The following is a 15,536-nucleotide window of genomic DNA, read 5'->3' as shown; positions in this document are numbered from 1 at the left end:
GAAATCTATATATCTTCCGGAAGTTTTTTTTTTCTAATCATCTTCCAGTGTTTGAGATTCATACAAATCAACTGCAACCCTTGGATCCCACCTAAACCCTAATCCCCACCTCCTTCTCCCTTCTCCCTCCTCCCTCCCACTGCCCGCCGCCACCTACCGCCGGGGGCTGCCCCGCGGCCGTGCACCGCCGCCCCGACGGCCGTGCGCCGCCGCGCCCCTGGCCCGGCCTCCTCCTCCTCCCCCTACCCCGTGCACCACCGCCACCTCTGCTCCCGGCGGCTCCGTTCGCCGCCGCCTGCTCCCGGCGCTCCGCGCCGCCCGCGGCCCTCCCGTGCCCCGCCGCCGCGGCCCCGGCCGCCACCGCCCCTGCTCCCGGCGCTCCGCGCCCCCGCGGCCATCCCCTGCACCGCCGCTGCCGTTGCGCCCTCGCGGCCGCCCGCCGGCCGCCTCTCCGCCGCGCCTGGCTGCCTGCGGGGAGCGCTGCCGCCGGCGCCGGAGTCCGGAGAAAAGCTCTCACCCCCCTAAAAAAATGTTGACGTAGGTTTAATAAATGTTGAATCTATTATATCCAAATATTGGAATAGTTTATAAGAGATGTTGAATTCGTTATGTCAAAATGTTGAAATATTTTTAAATAATATTGAATCTAATTTGGGCCTAATACGCTTTAAAAATAAATGGCTTATCTATCGACAAATCGACAAGATAGATAGGAACTCCCTTACGAACCCGCCCCACCTGCAGTCAGATTTTTGTCCCTTGGATTAGTTGAAGTCGATGAAAGGTCTGCTTTCCCCTCGAGCATATCTGCTCGCCGGCCCCAGAACCGTGACACAAAACCCTAAACACCTCCTCTCCTCTGCTCATGGCGCCGCCGCCGCCGCCGAAACAGCTTGTGCTGGCTGCGTCCTCCGCGGACGCCGGCGTGGCCGCCTGGGACCTCCGCACCGGCGCGGAGGAAATCCGCCACCGCCCCTGCGCCTCCCGCCCTCGCGCGCTCGCCTCGGTCGCAGACCGCTTCCTCGCCGCTGCACAGGCTCCTCCCGCTGGCGGCAACCCCGGCACCGTCCACTTCTACCACTGGGACAAGGTAAGCGCCCTCGGCGCAAAGCCCCGAACGGCACCCTGGAACTCCGGTCCCTGACCCCGGGCGTGTTTATTGGCTTTGATTGCAGCCACAGGTGGCCGTCAAGAGCTTCCCCGCTGAGCCGATACGCGCGCTTCTTGCGGACCAGGAGGGGAGCTACCTCATTGGCGGTGGCAGCAACGGCAACTTATTCCTTTGGGAGGTGAGGGCATTCTGGTTTCTTGCTGATGGATGGAAGAGTTCGTATTGTTGGTTGCTAGCTGCGCTTTCGTTTGAGGTTGATGTGAAATGTATGCTGTGTGCTTGGTTAGTGAGATGGTCTGAAATGGATACCCCTAGGTGGTGGATAATTAAAATTGAACAAGGGGCTCGTGTTCTAGTTGACTGAGAAATAGTTGGGGTTTTTCCACTTAGGAGTGTCTCCAATAAAATTAGTTTTATTTCTTGGAACCTTTTTTTCCCATTGCTTGTTTTGTGCTGTGTTGTACATATTGGTGAAGGAATGTGCATTACTGGTGCAAAAATTTTGAACTTCGGTAACGATTCAATCTGGCATTACCTTGTCTTACGTTGAAGTTCTCACCTGTTCGGTAATTAAGCTGACAACTTCAGAAGCTAGTGATTACACCATATGTCAACAGATTTGCCCAATTGGTGCTAAAAGTTTTAACCGTGACACCAGAAACTATGTTATAAAAATACATGGCATTTGCATATATACCAGTTTAAAATTTAATGATTAATGAAATACAACTAGGTGTTTTACCCACATGTGTCTCTCAGTGACATTTTTCCAAACAGCATGATGTACTTTTCCTTTTCTTTCCCCTTTTGTTTTCTGTTGGGTATTGATATTTAAGAGTAAGTTCAGATGAAACACAGCATAATCCATGCTTTTGTTTCAAAGTTGTGTGAAATATTTGGCTTGTTTTCTCAGTGTGTTTCACATATATTAGGCGATAATTATTTCTTTTCCCTGTTTGCTGGTGTCTTATGTTCCCTATTTGTTGGGTTCTGTTGTAGTTTATGCTATGTGGCTGATCCATCCATCATTTATAGTTAAAGTTCAGCGTTGTCTGTTCTATGTGTGTGATCAACACCTTTGTAGTTAATGTTGGGAACTCTTCCAGCTTAAATGACATTCTTTTGATGCTGATGTATAGGTGGCTAGTGGAGAGCTTCTCCACAGATGGCATGCACACTATCGTGCTGTTAGGTGCCTCGCGCTTTATGACTATCTGCTTGTCTCAGGATCAGAAGATGGAAGCATCAAAGTTTGGGATCTGATCACGTATGTATGTTTAATGTGGTAACATTGGGTAGCTATTTTTGTATAGTCTCTAACTGAGTTTACTTCTGTTGTTTACAGGGTGCTTGATGAGCAGTCAAGGTTGGAAGCTCAGACACCATACCTCTACAGTTTCAATCAGCATGCACTGCCTGTAACTGATATTGCTTGTTTCCTTGGAACAATTGTTGTATCTTCTTCAGAAGATCGAACCTGCAAAGTGCGTAAGCGATTCTATTGTCTTGAATTGAATGCTATGCAGGACTGTTGTCTATTTGTTCCTATTTCTTGTTAACTATTCTATGTACAGTATTCACCTAGTAACATCCCGGGCTAATTATTTGCATCATTTGCTGCTGCATTTCTTCTTTTTCCCCAGATCTGGAGTTTATCTGAGGGTAGGATGCTAAGAAGCATTCCATTCCCTACTAGCATTGATTCTGTAGCACTAGACCCAAGAAGTCATGTTTTCTATGCTGGTGGTAGAGATGGAAAGATATATGTTACTGCTATGGGTGTTGATATCAGTTCTCATGGTAGTGATGAGTCATCTATTCTTGGTGCTTTGGATGACCAAAGGTTTGCCTGCTTCTAGTTTTTCATCAGTAGTTACTCTCCCGTTACTCTGAACAAATTGATTATTTAGGTCCAAAGTGCTAAGACTTCTTTTATGGTTATGCTGGTTTGAAATTATCATGTATGATTAACATTTAACCAATTGTTTGCGTACAAGTAATCAAGTAATACATTTTTTTGTTCTATATTTCTGATATTCATTCAACTGCTGTGCAGATTATGATAATGCAATTTGTTTGCTGCACATAAATGTGTAAGAAAATAGTTAGACCTGAGCTTACAGTTCCATCTAACAGTTTTAGATAATTTGTCAAAATGTGTTGAAGGTGAAAATGGTAATCGCTATATAAAAGACCAAAACTAGTACTCCCTCTGTTCCAAATTATAGGTCGTTTTGGCTTTTCTAGATACATAGTTTTTCCTGTGTATCTAGGCATAACATATATTTAGGTGCATAGCAAATTCTATGTATCTAGAAAAGCCAAAACGACCTATAATTTGGAATGGAGGGAGTATTTAATTAGAACACCTAACATCTTTTCATCCACCCTCATTACCCAAGCTGAGCTGTATCTTCTTGACTTTTGCTAACATAAAAGGGATATTTTTCCCAATATTGTGGCCTGTGATCAATTCATTGTAGAGCCATGGATACCCAGACTAATGCCTGCATGGTTGCTTGCAGCTCCAAGTTTGTCGTCCCAAGCCAAGCAGACAAATATGACCTGGGGCCAGAGCTGACTGATACATAATTATAGCCTATATATGGTATTTTGAAAATATGAAAGTTAAAAGGATTTTCTGGATGCTGTTTAATTTATCATGAAATCATGTAGGTTTGCTGTCGGGATATTGTACATATAAATCTGACCATTTACTATAATACGTATCACTCAGAAATCTTTGTTCCTGGAGATTAGCTGTGCTGTTGTGCCATCCCCTATATGAAATTCCCTGAGATAATCATTGACCAGTTAAAACAACATGACCTCCTATATTTACCCATGGGAAGTACTTGGGTTGTGGGCATAGCTGTTAGTTGTGACAAGATTCCTATCTTCAACCTTTGCTTTAGAGTCGAGCGGACCAAAAAATTCATTGTCGAGAACATCCAGGTTGCATATATTGTCTACAGTGATCCATAGAAGGAAATAGGCAATTCCAACTGTCTTAGAGTTTACCCTTTTTGCATATGTTCTTATTAAAAATGGGATACTGTCTATATATGATTACACTGACAATAGCTATTAACCGCACTAATAAAAAAATATTTTCTTGCGCTTTCAGATTCCAAAAACGTATGTAATACTTGCAATTAACTTCTAACAAAAGGATTCCCCCTTCTCTGTTTGATCTGGTTCACTGTTGCTCCACTGCTTAGAAACTACATCTAGGCAGGAAGTTAGTCTTGACAGTTTTTTCTTAGGTAGTGATTGATCTCCATTACCTTTGTGCCTTGCTAAAGAAATTTTTTGCAGTTACTTTCTCTGTTTAAATTGGGTTGCTACAATGTCAAATGCCTAGCATTTGTGGGGCGAGATCTATTAAGTTAATTCTTGTAATTTGTTTAATTGATCCAGCAAGGCAGTAACAAGCTTGGCATCAAGCACAGATGGACGTTTACTAGTTTCTGGATCTGAGGATGGTAATGTTCGGGTGTGGGATACTAGAAGTCAGCAAGTAACCCGAAAATTCAAACACTCCCAAGGTTCTACTCTTTAATTTTACATCTTGAAGACTGTTCATACTGAAAACCTTCTGTCTTGAAGTTGTACCTAATGTACTTCCTTCCCACGTAAACTTAAGGATCACATATTTTCCTGGTATACTCAATAGGGAAAATATTTCTTTTTGCCTGTCGCTAGTTTTCAGTCCAACCAGAAGGTATCTGCTGCACGATGTATGGTCCTTGTGTTGGGTGAATGGTGATACTTTATCTAGGCTGCATTCCATCAATCAATCCTAATCTCAAAGAATTTTGACAGGAAAAATGTTAACTCTCTTGGGAGTCTTGACTATAACTGAAACATGAACTCTGGACTGCTAAAGTGACTCATGGTAAAATTTGGAAAGTTGAGTGTAAAACTACTCTATGGCCATGTTTTTTAGGATATCAAAATGTACTGAGGCGGTACTTTTTTGTATTTATTTTTTTTACCATGTTTCACAAGGTACATACTATTGAAGTCTGATAGTGATAATATAATTGTTTGGCAGGTCCAGTAACCAATGTTCTGATAGTAACGCCAAAACGAGTAATCCTGCCCCCACTACACCCATTGCGTAAAGTTTGCTCAGCAAATGGTGAAGTTGAACCACGTGCTGTAATTCTGCCTCGGCCTGAAAATGACGTTCCTATTCATGGAAATCGAACCACAATTTTTATGGAGCACTACTTGGGCGAACTTCAGGTTGGCTGATTTTGCTTTGTCTCTTATTTGGTACTTCGATATTACCTTCTGTTGCATCTTATCATTCTATTTGGTGCAGAAGTATGGTGGCATGTCCATGCTATTTGATCCTGGTCTGCACACTCAGAATTGCACACCGAACCAACAAGGGACAGAATGGAGAGATAGATACTTGGAGCTGCAGGATCTCTTTGTGCATGAGGTCCTCGATCAGATGCCGTCCTCTAGGAACCCATGATACCCTGCAATTGCAACCGGATGCACTTTTGCAACTGAGATGAATAAGTGCATCTTATTTTTAACCTTCTAGTTAATGATAATCATTAAGAAATCACAGAGGTTCTCTGTGAATTTTGTGTACATTTCAATTATAGTAATTTCAGTAGTGTATGGTTGCATAATCAGAGGCATTCATGTTTTCTCACTAATCCTGAAAGCGTATTGCACGTCTAATGCATGTTGTGCTGCTTTTTCAGCCATGGATTTTTTTTTCCAAACACGTAGCACAGGACCAAAGTGGTTGCTATTCAATTTCAAAAGCATGAAGTTCATGGATGTCAATCCCACAGATGAATCTGGTAGTTGTGGGTGTAATTTTACTGTGACCAATGAATTGTTGAGATGTGGCTGATTATTAGAACAGTATCAGGAATATAAGAATATCATAAAATGGTGCAAAGATAGGCCAAATCTGCGAGTTATCCTACAAGGGTGGATATAGATTAAGACAGATCTGAAGGAGTGTAATATGATGCGGTACTGAATCACTGAGAGCTGTTAGCACTTGGACTACATCCATGGAACTATCGCATTGTACATCCCAAATCCAGTAGAACAAAGTAAATCGGCCAGCCTAGCGCAAATACTGGTACATGAGTGCCCATGTTTACCTACGGTACCAAATTACCAAACTAAAGTATGGCATGTTTGAACAATTTTAGTGACCATTTGATATACCAAGTTTTTGCATGGTAGCTAGTCTCCTTTCGAATTAGTTTATTTTGGTGGTCAAAATTGGCCAAAATGAGGGCCACCAATTTGTCTTGCATACGTCTCTTTGGTGGAACTACTGCATCTTAGCATGTGTTTGGTTCATGTGTTTCGTTTGGGGACTTTTGAGATGGGTTGGATCCATTTCCTGATTTTTGGGATGTAACAAACATCTCGTCTTTGGTTTGCAGGAGTGGGTTCAACCCTGTCTTCTGTTTGGTATGAAGGATGAGATGTAGTGGGATGGACGATGTCTTTTTATACTGTTAGCCATCGGACCCACATGTCATGCATTGGTTCTCATGTCATCTGCTGTAGACATATTCTTCCTCCTTGGATCGGAATCAAAGCTTTTTTTTCTCAAGATCCATGGCACGAGGAAAGCTCGAGCTCACTCCGGCGAGCTATCGCCCCACTGCTGGCACCGCCCCGCAACTCATGCCACACGCCCCGTTGCCGGTGTCCGTCATCTGCCAGCCTGTGCCCGCACTGCTGTGCCACTGCACCGTTCAACCGCCGACGCTGCAGTGCAGAGAGACTCGCTTCCATTGACATGCGGGCTCTATGGTATTTTTTTCTTACAACAAATCAGCTACAGCCAGCAGCCGAACAGAGTGTATGTGTCTGTTGGAAGAGTCCCTCGGCGCTGCAGAGGAGGCTCATCTGGCTCGTGCAGCCCCTGCTGCCGGCGATGTGGGGTCGCGCGGAGTTGCTCGCCCAATCGTGTGGAATAAGGAAGATGACACTTGATGGGGACTAGATGGGTTCGTTCAGTCTGCTCATTTTCTGGGGTTGAATCCAACCCTCTAGTAACCAAACCAAATACTTCCAACCCATCCTAATAATAGCCTTCAACCCTCAAACAAAACATGGCACCACGAACGAAGTTGGCTTGCTTAACTTGTTTTAATTGAAAACTCGTGGCTAAACCGCTAAAGGGATATAGGTTCATGTTTGGTCAAGGCTCTGCATGAGCAACTGTTGTATAGGTATAGACGCCTTATTATTATTGCCTGCCAATCGTACAATGTCCTTGAAACAACACACCTGGCCGGACCACACCTCGGTCCGGTGTCTCACGTGATCGACAATGCTGGAATCTCATTCTTACCTGTCACCTCGGCTGGATGCCGCCCCTCACCCTCAGCCTCTCCCTGGCGAATTCGCCGGAGACTGGCGCTCGTCTATGCCGCGGCATCCCAAACACCTGCGCCTCGCACTGGGCCCTGGACGGACTAGGTTTCGCTGCCGGCTCTTCACTGTGCGCTTCATCGTCTGCTTCTCCTTCGTCCGCCCCGGCACCACCATCCTCCACCGTGCTGCTCCAGCCGAAGTCCACCATGCGCTGCTGGTACAGTTTCATGGCTACCACCAGCATGAAGACCGCCCAGACGCGCGCCACCGTCGAGGACACGTTCCAGACGAGGGTGAACATGGCCGCCACCACCGCCTTCTTGTGGGAGCACGACTCCCAGGCGTCCCTCAACCTCTCCAGCCAAAACTTGCCTGCACGCCATCAGAAGCATCCAAAGTTAGCACCAAACTACACAATCGCAACCAAAAAGCTATGAACCTATGTCCTAAAACATTTTTTGTTGCTCTTACTGTTACGCGAAAAATAATCGAAAACCGTAGGATAGGCATCAGGGCCCCAGGAGGGCGGGCATCGATGCTACTAGTTGCAGTGAACAGACCCCCCCCCCCCCCCTCTACTCTACTTCCTCTATCTTCTTTCTTTCTTTCCTTCCTTCTTTTTTCTTCCTCCAAATTTCTTCCTCCTGCAGCGGCTCGCCAGCCTCCCTTGCCGCCCGCGGCCGCCGGCGAGCTCGCCGGTACCCAAGCCGCCCACCAACCGCCCGCCTTGCCGCCTCGCCATTGACCTGCCAACCTCCCCCACCGCCGGCGTCGGAGCCGCCCACTCACCGCCCGCATCGCCGCCTCCTCCGCGCCTTTCGAACTCCTGCGTCATCCGCCCTCGTCGCCGGCACAGGCCGTCGGATGTCCTACCCCGGCCCTGGCGGCGGCGGTGAGGCAGCCTCACCACCGGGACGCCGCCGCCCTACCCCTCCCTCTAAGGTCGCCGGTGTTGACCCACCCAGCAACTCTAACCCCTAACTCGATTCTGATGAGCTCCAGTCACAAGGACTTCAGCGGGCGGCGGTGGAGATGAGCCGTGCGCTGCTACCTGTAGGCTGTAGCAGTGCACGCACACTGTCTAAGAAATTCGATATGCATTATATTATGATTGTTTGTCCTTCATGGATGGATAAGGAGAGGTGCCAAATCAGGGAAAATCTATTTATCGCACGTGGGGCTGCGAGGACAGCTGTCGTGGAAGGAAGTGCCGCTTGCCATCGTCTTCCTCACACGCTGCCGCTGCGCCATTGCCACTGACTTTAGAGTTCGGGTTGCTGGGGCAGAGCTCCTCCGGTGGGTCTCCGACCTTAGAAGGAAGTGCCTTGGGCGGCGGTGGACCAGTCGTGGCAATGGGTTGTGGGCTGTGGCGGTCCAGCAGGGCGGTAAGGTGCCACCAGCCGCGAGCTGCGGCGGACAACTGGTGGGTGGTTGAGGAGGCGGAGGCGCCTTGGTGAATACTGCCGAGGACAAAGATAGAGGGCGGCGGCTATTGCGGTTTCGACGGCTCCCCAGAGGAGGGTGGGGCGGTAGCCAGCCGGCCAGCTCCTTCTGCGACGGGTGAGCTCGCAGCCGCTGTAAATAACCACCCCCGTCAAATCATGCTCAACTAAGTGCTGTTTGCTTCATGCCTGGTCAGAACTCAGAAGGGCTCCTGGCGTGCTTTGCCCATGCTATCATGGCATGGGGCTAGACACTATGATTAAAGCCGGACAAGTGAAAGTATCAGTAGGGTCCAGTTTAAGTGCTAGTGCCCTGTGGTTCAGTTATCATGAAAAAGAGAAGATACACAAGGAACCAAGCATAAAGTTCCTTGCGTTATTTCTTTTTCTGAACCTACCTTTCATATTTTTTTCTTGTTCACGGAGATAATAGCAAAGAAAGTTATGTTTGATTCTGCCATTAACATGGAAAAGTATGATAGGATCAAATAGAACTAGGAGGAAGAAACAAGATGCAATTATGGTTGTGGACAGTGACGAGCTATCTAACATCTTCGCTCATTGACGCCATCAGACTTTGATAACTCTGATAGATGACTACATGTGGCAGAATCACAGGAATTCGCTATCACAATCAACTACTTCATCACATGATATTTACCACTTTGTTATGGCCCTAATTGGTACGGATGCCACAAGGTTGCTTCAAATAAAGCCCAAAAAAAACAACATTAGTTAAAAGAATCAAAGTGGCAGATGTGGTAGCGCAACAAACATCACACGGAAAACATCATGATCTTGTGTGGTTGTTAATATGACATGCAAACTTCAGCGAGTTGTATTGTATGTCACGCACGACTCACGAGCCTGTAATTCTTGTTTACTTTTGTGTGGGCTGAATGGCAGATGGGTTGGTGAACAAACACCAAACAGATGACCCTACATACAGAGGGGATCAGGGGACAGCTAACAAGGATGGGAGACCAGATCTAGGATGTGAAATATGTTGGCAGGTGAGTGATTCATGAGCCTACGCTACAACTGCAAAAGCCAAAAGGGTGAAGCTAGGAAGCTTCAGTACTGACAGTACATAGCATGCCTTGTGGGTGAAAGAATCCCAGAAGAACAATATTTTCGTAGACTTGCTAGCAATGAAATTTTAGCTTTCCATCCTGTGAATAAGCTAGTATTATATTTTATAGTGTTGTGAGTGGCAGATTAATCTATAATGCATTAGTGTTGTGAGTGCAGATTAAACAAGTCACAAATAACAAATTTACTAGTATCATAAGTTTGTGTTTAAAGATCTATGATCCAAACAGAAAAGTCGAAGAGTAGGTTTTAATTATAACATCAGCGAAAATGTATTCCCCCAAGATAGACAAGGTGGCCAGAGTGACAGACACCCTCACTTGCTTTACATGTACTCCCTCTCCCTTTTTAACTATCATCATTGGTGTGCGTGCCATAAGTTTGACTCAATTTGCAGAAAATACGTGCAATATTTTTAGCTTCAAATAAATTTATTAAAAAACTAGATTTAAAGATCTTTCTAATGATACTAATTATGTACCATAAATATTAATATTTTTTAATATATATTTAGTCAAAGTTGTTTCTCGGGAAACAAAAACGATAGTTATTTAGGGACGGAGGGAGCAACTACTATTGCCCTATCCACGAAAAGTATAATTTCAAAACTAACATGGTTTTGTTACTAAATCAGTCCTTGGTGAGTCGTGGCACCAGTCATGAGGATGAACACTAGTCGGCCCGTGTTTGGATGCAAAATTCCAAATTCCAAAAAAAATTTCCGGCACCTGCATGGAGACTTAAATCTAGACGAAATAAAAAACGCATTGCGACTGCTGTCTGTAAATGGCGAGACGAATCTAATGAACCTAATCAGGCTGTAGTTAGATGTTAAATTGCTACAGTAATGCTACAGTAGACAACCTCTAATGACGGATTAATTAGGCTCATTAGATTCGTCTCGCGATTTATAGACGAGTTCTGTAATTATTTTTATAATTAGTCTATGTTTAGTACTCAAAATGGAGAAAGATGTCTTTTCAAAAATTTTACAACGCGCAAACGGGGCCTCGTTTGGAAAGATTCTCGCTTACTTTTTCGCTCCCATGAATGAATACGGGAAGGAAAGGACACAAGGAGGTGTGGGCCACGAGGGACACCATTTTTTTTTTTTTGAAGTAAAAAGGGACAGCATCTATCAGCTTCATGCCGTTCGAGCATGGCCCGCAACGTCAAATGGCAATCAAGCCCTCCTTGACCACGCGACACATCGCACGTGCAAAAGGTAAGGGGAATAACCGTGTCCGCTCCTCCTCCAACGCAAAATTTACCGGGGCTAATGTACATTGTCTCGGATCCGAAATAGTGATGGATTTACTTTTACCGCTCGACAGTAGCAATTTTAGGCCTAACTACGCTGTCGCTTCTAGTTTATTAGCTAATAACCTTGGTTAAGAATGCAAACAAGTCATGATTTGAAGATCTTAAACATTAAGCATAGGTCAAATCATTCTTGTTTTATACATTATACTGTTGTCTGAATATAAGGATCAAAGATGCTCTAATAAAGTGGCATAGAATTTATTATATTGCTCTGCAATTTCCAACTTTCTAGTTTTAATTTACATGTTCCTCTTGGGTTAAATTTGGAACCATACGATTTGGCTGAATGCATATACCATGACCTAGAACAAGCAAGGCAAGAAGTAGAAGCAAGGCAAGAAGTCAAATTTAGATGGAGAACTGCCCAGAAGTCAGAAAGGCATTTTATTATATTGGAGTACTACCAATGTGGACATATGTATGTGTGCCGTCCCACAAACCTATGTGCCTAACATTCACAAAAATTCTCCTGTCCTATACTCCAGAATTTACCTTGTTCATAATTACCCGGCCAGTGGCTACTACGGTACTACCTATACACATGCTCATGTGCCTTGGGGACCAGTAAAAGTGAAAAAGTGTGTACCACGGTTATAGAGGAGAAAACTTGGATCCAACACCAAAATTCTAGTAAAAACAAAGAATCCTTGGTTGAGAAAACGGGGGTGCCAAGTTAGAATAGCTGAAGAGCCGCTCCAGTGAACAGTGCAATTTGTGTTTATGGCATTTTTGTTGTTCTGAACACTAGAGATGAAATGGAGAGCATTTTTTTACTTACCGTATCTTGCCAGTTGCGTGGAGTAAGAGGAGCACACCTTCGGGATGATGAAGACCCCAAAAAACACTGCACACACAAAGCAGACCAAAGGCACGAAAAGTCAGTGATTGCAGTGGTTCTCCATGTACCTTTAGCTGTACATGTAAAGTTGCTGATGCTCCTGGTCCCAACATGCGTTCCAATGGTTAAAGTTACTGCATCATAACTGTAAAAACTGTTTCCTACGAAGTATTTATCAAATCCCCATGGCTGTGAGTTCTGAGTTCAGAAACTTCTTTTTTCCTTGTTGAAATGAAGAAACAAAAGATGCTCTCAGAGTTTACAGAGAAGAGTGATAGATGTTACATAGATGGTGATGCATGTATTGTTTGCTCTATGGTACTTACCCAGTTTGGCCAGGGTCCAGAGGGTGACAAAGTTGCCACACCGGGCCATCGCAAACAGTAGCAATGCCAGCTGCAGACCAGAGCACATGTGTCCCCCTGTCAGTACAAATCCAGAGATGTCCAATCTATGCCAGATACTACGTTCCAGGTAGCCAGGTAAAGCTTTGGGTTTTACCTTCATGGTGGTCGCAGGCTCGCCAGAGAAGAGAGACCTCAGATTCAGGAGCACCTCATTGATGTACGGCAGCACCAGCCTCAGCAGCCAGATGGCCTCCTCCTCCCCAAGTAGGTAGCACCTCTCGCTGCGTCTCTCATCATCACAGTCCACAGTTTCACCTCTGAATTTTTAGAGCGGAGAAAAGTCATGGTTAATGACAGAAAAATCTATCTATGGTTCTTGGAAAAGAAGAACCTATCTGTTTATGCAGGTAATTTGAGGATACTAGGATTTTACCTGTTCAGTATGGACTTGCGCAGGAACCTTAGGCCAAGGTAGATTAGTCCTGCATATGACGCTGCCGTGATTGTGCTGCAGAATTCAGAAGTTTGAAAGAGAAGGTTATTACGCAACTGATGTCACATTTTGTTTTTTCCAACGCTTTTAGATTCTAGTAAATTCAGAGTGACAGTTGCAGTAAATATTTGAACAGTGAGTTACTTGAAATTTAGATCTTTGGCATAGGAGGAGGAGATGAGCAAGAAAGTCCCTAATCCAAACACCAGTGCAGACTTTGACACATCTCTCCACATCACCAAATTCACTGGGACAATAAATGAAAGAGAAGAGCCATCAATCATTGATTCTCTGAAGTAGCATACCAAATTCATTTTGTTCTAAGAGAAAGTACATATCAAATTGGTTATCAAAGAGGTTAGTAACCATTACCGATGTTTTGCATTCTTTCATGGCTTCTGCTGGGTTGAGATGGCCTGCCTTGAATCTCCTCATACTCTTCAACTTCAAGGCAAGATTAAAAAAAAAAACCCTTCAGCTAACCAGAAAATAGCAAAGCATGACGAAGAAGAACTTATGCTACTCACCAGGAGGAGTGCTGAGAGGCTCTTGCTTCGGAATCCGCCGACCGATAGCGGGCAAAGCTTTCTTCTCTGAATAAGTCATGAAAGGGCACCAAATTAAAAAATAAAATAGGGAACTGCTCAAATAACAACTAGAGTGCTGTCATATTATCTGAACTTTTTTTAAAAACTCAAAGTTACCTGGAGAAGGTTGTGCGGGCTCGAAGTTCGCCATGCGGTGAACTATGATCGGTGTCGTCTTCTCCACTGCATTTCGGGAGGTTCGAAGGAACAATAGGTGATGTGAGACAAAATGTTGACTTGAATTAGCATGAACTTTGCATCTGATTATGAGGAATTCACCTGGAGGAGGGGTCATGGGCTCCGGGTTGATTGCTCGGAGATCGATGTCGGAAGCTAATTTCTTCTCTGAATTATTCAATATCCATTAACTACTCCATTGCAACCGAAAATGCAAAAAAAAATGAAGGAAAAAACTGAAGTGAGTCAAGACTGAAGAGTAGAAATTCACCTGGAGGCGGCTTCATTGGCTCTGGGTTAGCCGCTCTCTCGTCTTCCACCGACAGCGTCGACTTGATCCCTGCTAAATTAACAGGAGTGACACCATTGGAAGACAAGAACCACAATCTGGGAAAAAGTTGTTCTGAATTTTCGTCTCACCTTTTGTCGGTGGCTCGAGATCTTGGTCGTCGTCATCGTCCACTGCAACCGGGGAACAATCTAGGAGCACAGTCACATTAGTTGATCGAGAAACGAATCTGGCAACGACAGTAGTAGGGGGGCAGCTTCGGATTCCTTGCCTTGGTGCAGAGCAGTTTCGTCGTTGTCAATGGCCATGTGATCCTGATCCAGCATCTCCTTCTCCTCCTCCTCCGCCTCGAGCTCCTCGTCGTCCAATCCGCCGACGTCGTCGTCCAACTCCTCCTCTGGTTCCTCCGCTTGGGCCTTGTACACCTCGACGACCACCACCTCCTTGACCTCCCCACTAGCGGGCGCAATCTTCTTCTCGGGCGTGGTGACCCTCGCCACGGCCCGCCTCGCGACCACCGCGGCGGTGGTGGTCGTATTCACCGCGGCCGCGGCGTCGGAGCGCGACTTGCGGAGGTCCCCGATTGCAGTGACCGGCTCGGACGCCTTCCAGTTGCGCCGCTTCTTCGCGGCGGCCGCGCCGTTGCCCGCGCCGGCGTTCCCGTCGCTCTGGTTGCGGCGCAGGCGGCGGTACACTCGCATCCCCTCCTGGTCGGCGGGCTCGTCCCCGCCCCCGGCGCTGAAGACCTTGACGCCGCCCTTGACCTCGTCCATCCTCATCCGCGCCTCCCACACCGACGCCGACCCCGCGGGCGCCGCCGCCGCCGCGCCCCGCACCGACACGCGCCTCCGGCCGCCGCTGGTGGTGGTACTACTAGCCGTGCCGCCGCCGCTCCCCTGCTGCTGCATTTTGTAGGTGGCTCCGCGCTCGTGCCGTGGGCTTGGTTGCTTGCGTTTGGAGGCTCCCCCTCCGGGTGCTCCTTCTGGCGGCAGCTGCGGCCTGTCCCCTTGGGAAATTCCTTCCCTGCTCTGCTCCTGCTGGCTTGCGCCGCACTCAAGGTCAGAGCAGGAGCAGAGAGGGAGAGTCCTGGAGAGTGGGCTGCGAGGAGCAGAGCAGGGTGCGGCAGGCTTTACCGTTTTGAATCTGAGGGTCCTTTCCCCTTTTCCTTTTCTGCGATGGTGGTGGTGGTTGGTGGCCTGGTGGGGGTGGAGGGAGGAAGATAGACCGTCTCCGACAAGAGACCCATCACGCCATCCATACTCATTTTGAGTGCTCCACAGTTAAAAAACCCCCTCCAACAAAGTAGCCAAAAGGAAGACCTATTTTGGGCACCGGGGAAGAGGGCAGCCAAATTTAGTTCTCTCTCCTCGACCCAAATTGGCATCGCGTGGGGAGCGGCGGGCTGCGGCCAGGCGGTGGGGAGCGGCAGCGAGGCGGGGGCGGCCGCCGCCGCCGCCGATGG

The 15,536-nt window shown here is 46.5% G+C and overlaps 2 protein-coding genes across 7 annotated transcripts; one reads left to right on the top strand and one right to left on the bottom strand.

Annotated features, from left to right (window-relative positions):
- Positions 1-766: 766 nt before the first annotated feature.
- LOC120712024 (protein ROOT INITIATION DEFECTIVE 3-like) lies at positions 767-6,336 on the top strand. Of its 2 annotated transcripts, none has more exons than XM_039997714.1 (9): positions 767-1,090; positions 1,176-1,289; positions 2,251-2,378; positions 2,457-2,595; positions 2,755-2,954; positions 4,532-4,659; positions 5,169-5,362; positions 5,445-5,643; positions 5,839-6,336. In XM_039997714.1, exons 1-8 carry the CDS (start codon positions 866-868, stop codon positions 5,598-5,600), a joined length of 1,284 nt encoding a protein of 427 aa, XP_039853648.1. In that variant the 5' UTR covers positions 767-865; the 3' UTR covers positions 5,601-5,643; positions 5,839-6,336. The 2 variants fall into 2 exon arrangements, with proteins under 2 accessions (XP_039853648.1, XP_039853647.1); XM_039997713.1 differs by having other exon boundaries at positions 779-1,090; positions 5,442-5,643.
- A 971-nt stretch (positions 6,337-7,307) lies between these two features.
- Positions 7,308-15,281, bottom strand: LOC120712023 (reticulon-like protein B21). Of its 5 annotated transcripts, none has more exons than XM_039997709.1 (13): positions 14,346-15,281; positions 14,206-14,265; positions 14,057-14,128; positions 13,888-13,953; positions 13,726-13,791; positions 13,553-13,614; positions 13,394-13,466; positions 13,166-13,268; positions 12,962-13,036; positions 12,683-12,845; positions 12,508-12,577; positions 12,122-12,187; positions 7,308-7,858 (listed from the first exon to the last, which is right to left on the bottom strand). In XM_039997709.1, exons 1-13 carry the CDS (start codon positions 14,980-14,982, stop codon positions 7,467-7,469), a joined length of 1,905 nt encoding a protein of 634 aa, XP_039853643.1. In that variant the 5' UTR covers positions 14,983-15,281; the 3' UTR covers positions 7,308-7,466. The 5 variants fall into 5 exon arrangements, with proteins under 5 accessions (XP_039853643.1, XP_039853641.1, XP_039853645.1 ...); XM_039997707.1 differs by having other exon boundaries at positions 13,394-13,465; positions 13,549-13,614; positions 14,346-15,278; XM_039997711.1 differs by having other exon boundaries at positions 13,394-13,465; positions 13,549-13,614; positions 14,206-14,247; positions 14,346-15,278.
- Between the last annotated feature and the right edge of the window lie 255 nt (positions 15,282-15,536).

The sequence above is a fragment of the Panicum virgatum genome, chromosome 6K, assembly GCF_016808335.1.
Source record: "Panicum virgatum strain AP13 chromosome 6K, P.virgatum_v5, whole genome shotgun sequence".
Taxonomy (NCBI): domain Eukaryota; kingdom Viridiplantae; phylum Streptophyta; class Magnoliopsida; order Poales; family Poaceae; genus Panicum; species Panicum virgatum.
This window is presented reverse-complemented; position numbering and strand designations above follow the sequence as displayed.

Coding starts and splice junctions, on each gene's coding strand:
- LOC120712024 (XM_039997713.1), top strand. CDS start 866: ATGGCGCCGCCGCCGCCGCCGAAACAGCTTGTGCTGGCTGCGTCCTCC. Junction 2,379..2,456: donor AAAGTTTGGGATCTGATCAC/GTATGTATGTTT, acceptor TGTTGTTTACAG/GGTGCTTGATGAGCAGTCAA. Junction 2,955..4,531: donor GGTGCTTTGGATGACCAAAG/GTTTGCCTGCTT, acceptor TAATTGATCCAG/CAAGGCAGTAACAAGCTTGG.
- LOC120712023 (XM_039997707.1), bottom strand. CDS start 14,982: ATGCAGCAGCAGGGGAGCGGCGGCGGCACGGCTAGTAGTACCACCACC. Junction 13,792..13,887: donor GCCCATGACCCCTCCTCCAG/GTGAATTCCTCA, acceptor CCCGAAATGCAG/TGGAGAAGACGACACCGATC. Junction 12,846..12,961: donor CGCAAGTCCATACTGAACAG/GTAAAATCCTAG, acceptor CTAAAAATTCAG/AGGTGAAACTGTGGACTGTG.